This window comes from Scyliorhinus torazame, chromosome 1 (assembly GCF_047496885.1).
Source record: "Scyliorhinus torazame isolate Kashiwa2021f chromosome 1, sScyTor2.1, whole genome shotgun sequence".
Taxonomy (NCBI): domain Eukaryota; kingdom Metazoa; phylum Chordata; class Chondrichthyes; order Carcharhiniformes; family Scyliorhinidae; genus Scyliorhinus; species Scyliorhinus torazame.
The window spans coordinates 410,900,396-410,909,004 of record NC_092707.1 but is presented as its reverse complement, the minus strand read 5'-3'; the positions used below and the strand labels follow the sequence as shown (position 1 = coordinate 410,909,004).

General features: G+C 48.1%; 1 protein-coding gene across 1 annotated transcript in view; it reads left to right on the top strand.

Annotated features, from left to right (window-relative positions):
• Positions 1-3,670: 3,670 nt before the first annotated feature.
• Positions 3,671-8,609, top strand: part of LOC140428401 (uncharacterized) — a 42,501-nt gene continuing 37,562 nt past the window's right edge. The window contains exon 1 of the mRNA XM_072514816.1: positions 3,671-4,014. Coding sequence (XP_072370917.1) covers positions 3,750-4,014 — 265 coding nt within the window. The 5' untranslated portion in view covers positions 3,671-3,749. The remainder of the gene's footprint in view (positions 4,015-8,609) is intronic.

Below are 8,609 nucleotides of genomic sequence, written 5' to 3'. Positions count from 1 at the left end.
ACTGCTTTACCCTCATCCACCTGTTTGGTCACCTTCTCAAAGAACTCAATAAGGTTTGTGAGGCACGACCTACCCTTCACAAAACCGCGTTGACTATCTCTAATCAAATTATTCCTTTCCAGATGATTATACATCCTATCTCTTATAAATCTTTCCAAGACTTTGCCCACAACAGAAGTAAGGTTCACTGGTCTATAATTACCGGGGTTGTCGCTACTCCCCTTCTTGAACAAGGGGATAACATTTGCTATCTTCCAGTCTTCTGGCACTCTACCTGCAGACAAAGATGACTTAAAGATCAAAGCCAAAGGCTCAGCAATCTCCTCCCTAGCTTCCCAGAGAATCCTAGGATAAATCACATCCGACCCAGGGGACTTATCTTTTTTCACACTTTCCAGAATTGCTAACACCTCGTCCTTATGAACCTCAAGCCCTTCTAGTCAAGTAGCCTGAATCTCAGTATTATTCTCGACAACATTGTCTTTTTCCTGTGTAAATACTGACGAAAAATATTCATTTAGCACCTCTCCTATCTCCTCAGACTCCACGCACAACTTCCCACAACTGTCCTTGACTGGCCCTAATCTTACCCTAGTCATTCTTTTATTCCTGACATATCTATAGAAAGCTTCAGGGTTATCCTTGATCCTACCTGCCAAAGACTTCTCATGTCCCCTCCTGGCTCTTCTTAGCTCTCTCTTTAGATCCTTCCTAGCTAACTTGTAACTCTCGAGCGCCCTAACTGAACCTTCATGTCTCATCTTTACATAAACATCCTTCTTCCTCTTGACAAGTGATTCGACTGCTTTAGTAAACCACAGTTCCCTCGCTCAACCATTTCCTCCCTGCCTGACAGGTACATACTTATCAAGGACACGCAGTAGCTGTTCCTTGAACAAGCTCCACATTTCCATTGCGACCATCCCCTGAAGTTTTCCCCTCCATCCGATGCATCCTAAGTCTTGCCTCATCGCATCATAATTGCCTTTCCCCCAGATATAACTCTTGCCCTGCGGTATATACCTATCCCTTTCCATCTTTAAAGTAAACATAATCAAATTTTGGTCCCTATCACAAAGTGCTCACTACCTCCAAATCTAACACCTGTCCTGGTTCATTACCCAGTACCAAATATGTCCTCGCCTCTCATTGGCATATCTACATACTGCGTCAGGAAACCCTCCTGCACACATTGGACAAAAACGGACCCATCTAAGGTATTCAAACTATAGCGTTTCCAGTCAATATTTGGAAAGTTAAAGTCCCCCAGAACTACAACCCTGTTGCTTTCGCTCCTATCCAGAATCATCTTTGCAATCTTTTCCTCTATATCTCTGGAACTTTTCGGAGGCCTATAGAAAACCCCTAACAGGGTGACCTCTCCTTTCCGGTTTCTTACCTCAGCCCATACTACCTCAGTAGACGAGTCCTCATCAAACGTCCTTTCTGCCACCATAATACTGTTCTTGACTAACAACGTCACCTCTCCCCTCTTTTACCACCTTCCCTGAGCTTACTGAAATATCTAAACCCCGGCACCTGCAACAACCATTCCTGTCCCTGCTCTATCCATGTCTCCGAAATGGCCACAACATCAAAGTCCCAGGTACCAACCCATGCCGCAAGTTCACCCACCTTATTCCGGATGCTCCTGGCATTGAAGTAGACACACTTTAAACCACCTTCCTGCCTGCCGGTACACTCCTGCAACTTTGAAACCTTACTCATGACCTCACTACTCTCAACCTCCTGTATACTGGAGCTACAATTCAGGTTCTCAAGCCCCAGCTGAACTAGTTTAAACCCTCCCGAAGAGCATTAGCAAATTTCCCCCCCAGTAGATTGGTACCCCTCTGGTCCAGGTGTAGACCATCCCGTTTGTAGAGGTCGCACCGACCCCAGAATGAGCCCCAATTATCCAGAAATCTGAAACCCTCCCTCCTGCACCAACCCTGTAGCCACGTGTTCAACTCCTCTCTCTCCGTATTCCTCGTCTCGCTAGCACTTGGCACGGGTAACAACCCAGAGATAATAATTTTGTTTGTCCTAGATCTAAGTTTCCACCCTAGCTCCCTGAATTCCTGCCTTACATCCCTATCCCTTTTCCTACCTCTGTCGTTGTACCTATATGGACCACGACTTGGGGCTGCTCCCCCTCCCACTTAAGGATCCCGAAAACACGATGACTGAGGTCCATCTCGTTCATGCTTCTCTTTTTCAATCGGGTTCGAGTCCGACATGATTTCCCGCTGGTGTGATGCACGATAGGAAGGCCTGATGGGATATTGACGAGCGACTGTTAAATTGAATATTCATGAGATGCAAATGGTTGCAAATTGCAATCACACCACCAGGCAGCAGGATAACTGAGCCACGAATAATCCGCCTTCAGGGGAATTACAAACTTTTTTATACCCGGGGGTTTCCGGCTTTTCCTCTCCTGCTGGATTCTCTGCTCCCTCCCGTCACCAAACTCTCCCCGGTTGGGATGGGAGAGGGATCATAGAATCCCTACAGTGCAGAAGGAGGCCATTCGGCCCATCAGAGTCTGCAGTGGCAGAGCACTGCAGCCAGGCTCACTCCCCTGTCCTATCCCCGTCCTATCCCGGTATCCCCGCACATGGCCAAACCACCTAACCTGCACATCTCTGGACTGTGGGAGGAACCCGGAGCTCCCGGAGGAAACCCACGCAGACACGGGGACAATGTACAAACTACTCACTGACAGCCACCTGAGGCCAGAATTGATCCCGGGTCCCTGGAGCTGTGAAGCAGCAGTGCTAACCACTGTACCACCCAACACCTTCCAGAGCGATCCACTGGTTCACTCACTACCTGAGCTGTATTTCCCACAATTTGCCTCTCCTGGGACCACCACTGGCTCCGTGCCCTTTACCAATATTAAAAATGTCAGTTGGAGGGACAGGGTTTGGCTCCCTCAGGTTTATTTCCAGTCTCTCTCAGTTACCCCCACTCCCATGCCCTCTGTGTTGAAGATGGCAGTAGCAGCTGGTAAAGATCCTGTGCCTGAGGAATGGAGGGATAGAGACACCATTCTCCCAATCTGACCCCCTGGACCCTAACCTGGGGAGAGGCCTCAGTTTTCACAAACCCAATAGGCTGTGGCTCTGTTGATCCGTGGGGCGGTCCTGTCCCTTTAAATGTCTGACTGCCTCTTTGAATGTTGCAGACACTTCCCATTCTAATTCCCAAACCTACTTCCTATTGTGAGAAACACTCTCCCACTATTGGTTCAGTAAAGATAACTCCAATCTCCATGGACTGCAGCAGTTCAAGAAGGCAGCTCACCACCGCCTCCTTCAGGGCAATTAGGGATGAGTAATAAAAGCTGGCCTAGCCAGCGACACCCACATGCCAGGAATTCATTTAGACACTAACTGGGAGAGGTCAGTGTGTTTGAGAGAGCTGTTCCACAGTGTGAGAACAATATTGCATTTCACAATTATATCAACACATCTGTACTGCTGAGATCAGCACAGAGTAACCCCCAGGATAGAAATCATTCACAAACTAACACAACTAGATCAGTCTCAGAAGCTGTTTCCTCTCTTTAACACAGAACCTCTACTGCCTGGACTGTCCCTTTAAATACTCACAGGAAACTTTCAGCTCAGAATTTAACTCACTGATTTTGTTTTTCTCTTAAAGGTGCGAATGCTCCAGTCCTTATCCAGTCTCCGAGTCTGGAACGTGTCACAGAGGGTCAGACTGCACGGTTACAGTGCACCATGCGGAACGCCGCACTGAGAGACAACGTGGTTTATTGGTACCGGGAGCGGCCAGGGAAACAGAGGGAGAGCATTTTACTACATTATGAAGGGAATTACATATACCGGTCTCCAGGTTTCTCTGAGCGGTTCCTGCCTTCCAGACACATCAACTCCAACAGCTTCATCCTGACAATCAGCAACGTGCAGCCCAGTGACACTGCCGTCTATTACTGCTCAGTGGGGGGATGGATCTATGGGAGTGGAAGCCGGCTGAATGTAACCAGTGAGTAGAGTTTTCATTCCAATTACCCACAGCAATAACCTCTTCCAGATGAGTGAATTGGAGATGAGTTTGTGATGATGAAGAGCTGGGAGGTGATGTAAAGTGATCTTACTGATGGGTTCACTGTGGGGAAGAAGCTGAGCTCAGCTTCAGCAATTCCCCCAAGTTCCACATCTCTGGCTTTATCCTGAGGGGGTGTCTGGGGAGGTTAGTGCCGTGTGGCTGTTTACTGAGCTGCAGGGAAACTTTGAGCCGAGTCCGAATGTTGGACAGACTTTTGGAGAGTGTGGAAAGAACATTGGGATCAATGGAGGAGGTGGAGAGACTGATCTGAGTGATGGTGAAGTTGGGAATGTTGACCAGGTTTCTGAGGGTGAAATGGGGATGAGGAGGGAGCCAGGGATGGTGCCCTGGGGACACAGCAGAGGCGATCATTCAGACACTGGAGGAGAAATCCTTTGGTGCTGATATAATGTGGATGATGTGAGCAGCAGGAGTGGGACCGTGAGAGAGCAGTGCCAGGGGCTGGAATGTGGATCCGAGACTTTTAAACAGGAACCTGTGCTCAGTGGTGTTAAACTGAGTGGAGCGGTGAAAGATTCTGAGGAGGGACAGATAGTGGCCATCACATTCACACAGATATCAGTTATGATGTTGATCAGTGGAGTGCCAGTGTTGTGGGTGAGAGTGAAGACTGATTGCAGGATCAGGAGCTGGGAGTGGGCAGGAGGTGGCTCCCAATTGCAAGCAGCAAGAGTCAGTCGAATGGATGGTTTGATTGTGGAGACAAAGAAATGTCTCCGTTGCTGAGAATGTGTGTGTGAAATGAGCATGGATTGTGTGGGGAGGAGTGGACAGACGGTCAGATCTAAGCACAGCTGTCTTTTCACATCCAGTCATGAATGATGGTGGGGAGTTGTGACGGTCCCGAACCAGACCCCAAATTTGTTAGGATCCCGGACAGGAAACCCCAAACAATTTACAATTCATAAAACTGTGAGGAAAGGATATTTCACCCCAGGAGTGGTGAGTCTGACCAATAGGCATCTTTTATAGTAAAGCAAACTTTAATTTAAACACAGAATTAACCACATTGTAAGTGTGGTAGTCTGTGCAGAGGTATTACGGTACCTGGTAATGCTGGAACACCATTGGTAGATATTGTATGTTTCCTATTGGTCGAGCTGTATGGTAGCTCCGCCCTGCAAGGCGGGGTATAAGTGCCCGTGCCGCCCCAGCAGCCTTCACTCTGTACCTGAGCTGCTGGGGGAAACATCTCGCTTATTAAAGCCGTCAGTTGGACTACAACCTCGCTTTAGTGGTCATTGATCGTGCGTCAGTGAGTAATTGTAAAGTTACCATAGTCCCAGATGACCACAGGCTGTTTCCCTTTGAGGGGGAGAGCTGACTGGTGGTGATTTAACCTGAGGGTCACCACACCTCAGGCGAGAGACAAGGTTGAGAAGGCGGGGCCTTCCTGAATAACCTCAGACTGTACGGGAATTGAACCCACGCTGCTGGCCTCGCTCTGCATCACAAGCTAGCTGTCTGGCCCATTGAGCTAACCCGGCCCCTTTAACCACATTGACAGCAAAGAAATAACTTTACATTTATCAGTGAAACAGTTCATAAATAAAAGGAAAAAAACTTACCTCGTGCTCTACTCCTACCAATATATATATTCCAAATAAGCAACCCGCCACAGTTCAAAATCCAATCATAAATAAAGTTGACAATCAGGGTTACTCCGTGTTCTCTGTGCAGACCTTTGGCGAGAGAGGCCCTTTCAGGAACAACCTGAAAATCCTTCTGTCTTGTCAGACTCAAATCCTCTGACAAACCTGCGAAAACCACTGGCAGACCTGGCTCCTCCCATTAATTACATAATCTGTACCCCAATGTGATTTCCCATGACCTGCCCAGCGAAGACTAAACACCATCACTCACCAATTATCTACACTCCAGTGACCTTCCAAAACAGAAACTATATCCCATTGGCCATCTCTCTGTAAACAAATAAATGGTTAAATTCAACGATGACCTCACATTGACTACTCCTCAATCGCAGCTTTAAGAACAAAGAAAAGTACAGCACAGGACCGGCTCCTTCAGCTCCAAGTCTGCGCCGTCCATATTGCCCATCTAACTGAAAACCTTCTATACTTCCGGGGTACTTATCCCTCTATTCCCATCCTATTTATGGATTTGTCAAGGTGCCCCATAAACGTCACTTTCGTAGCTGCGTTCACCATCTCCTCCGACAGCGAGTTCCAGGCACCCGCTACCCTCTGTGTAATAAAACTTCCCTTGCCCATGTCCTCTAAACTTTGCCCCTTGCACCTTAAACCTGTGTCCCTCAGTAATTGACTCTCCCATCCTGGGACAAAGCTTTTGCCTGTCTACTCTGTCCATGCCCCTCATAATTTTGGAGACTTTTATCAGGATGCCCCTCAACCTCCGCCGCTCTAGTGAGAACAAACCATGTTTCTCCAACCTCTCCTCATAGTTAATGCCCTCCATACCAGGCAACATGCTGGTAAACCTCTGCTAAACCCTATCCAAACCCTCCACATCCTTTTGGTAGTGTGGCGACCAGAATTAAACATTGTATTCCAAGTAGCCTAACTAAGGTTCTATACAACTAGAGCATGACGTGCCAATTTTTATGCTCAATTGCCGGACCAATGAAGGTAAGCATTCCGTATGTCTTCTGGACAACATTCTCCACCTGTTTTGCCACTTCCACTGACCTGTGTACCTGTACACCCAGATCCCTCTGCCTGTCAATATTCTCAAGGGTTCTGGCATTTACTGTATATTTCCCAAAGATTTTAGACCTTCCAAAAAGCATAACCTCACATTTAGCCGGATTATAGTCAACCTGCCATCTCTCTGCGCAAGTCTCCAAACGATCTATATCCTGCCGTATCCTCTGACAGTCCTCATCGCTATCCACAATTCCACCAACCTTGATGTCACCTGCAAACTTATTAACACTGTCCACCAAACAGCAAAGGTCCTCAGCAGGTATCCCTTCACCCTGGGGTGTCCCTCGAAGATGTCGGGGATCTCTGACTGCCCCAGGATGCAGCTGTCGTGCACACTCCCGGGGAAGTGTGCACACACGAGCACGATCTCCATGTGGTGGTCGCTCACAAGTTGGAGGTTCAGAGAGTGGAATCCCTTTTTGTTGGTGAAGGGAACACCCGGTGCGTGCAAGTGAACATGTGTGCGATCTATTACCCCCTGGACCTGGGGCATCCCAGTGATGCCCCCCCCCCCCACCCCGTACAGCTGAGGCAGCCGTGGGGCCGTGATTGGAGAACGGGATACACTCGGCTGGGGGGGTGAGGTGGGGTGGGGGGTGGCGTGAGGGTGGAGGGGTGAGGTGCGGGTGGGGGGGAGGCTGACTGTACACAGCAGCAGAATGATTGTGAGGATTCACTGTCAGGGAAAGTGATCATTCCGAGGGAAGCAGTGAGCAGGATGGGGAGGGGATTAGGGATTTTCCGGCAACATTTCTGCAGCACCGGAGCACAGAGCAGAGAAGCAGAGGAGCTGGAATGTGAGAGGAGGGATTGGGAGATGTGTGGCTCCATGAGTGGGGACAGGGTGTGGGGAGAGCCTGAGACTGGGAGGTGTAATCAGGAGCTGCCGTCCATCCAGACGCACATCACTCTGCTCACTGACGTTGCTATTCCTCTTCACATTCCCAGCGGCATTCCTGTTGTTCCCTCAGTTCCTATTTCTATTAATTTGTCTCTATCTTTTTTGGTCCATGACCTTTAATTTGAGCAGAAGTGAGGAACACAAGGGTGGGGGTGCTAGATATTACATCGATATTCCATAATAGTTAACCAGTTGTATTTGTTGCTTGTTTAATTAGTTATTTTTAATAAGAAGTAAATTATGTTTAAATTTACAAACCTGGTGACTGTAATTATTGGGCAGCTGAAGACCTCGGGTATTGTAAAATAAAAGTTAACATCAACCATGTTGTGACTCTGGGTCAAGTGGGGCTGGAATTGACCGCGCACTGGCCCAGGGTGTTGTAACAGTATGTTTCAACTAATTGACATTTCACTCAGATACTTTTAAACATGAGCTGAGATGTGACTCATTTACACTTGCCAACCACTGCGCTACAGTGCCGCCCATTGGCACCATTTCCCCTGTAGAATAAATTGTGATTCTTTGAAATTTAACATTCCTGTGTTTTTCTCGATGAGTACAAAATGAAAAACATCAACAATGTGTCTCTTTTAAACAAGATTCAATCCTCAACAACCAAGCAACTGATTTTTAATTTACTCACACAAATATATTTTGCTTTATTTGAATGAATCAGCCCATCGTTTCAGTCTTAGAATCTGGGGAAAAATTATCCGTTATCGGCGGAAAGTCCGCCGTTCGGCGCAAAAAACAGCGCAAATCCGACTTGCGTCACGTGGGAAAAATGGGTCGATATGGGCTAGCAGCGACGTAACGGGATCCGCGCTTGCGCAGTGGTTCACGCTGTGCAGCGTCATACGCGCTGCACGGCGTGACAGCTCATAAGGCCGCGCTGCTCCCCCCCACCCGACCGGAACACCCGA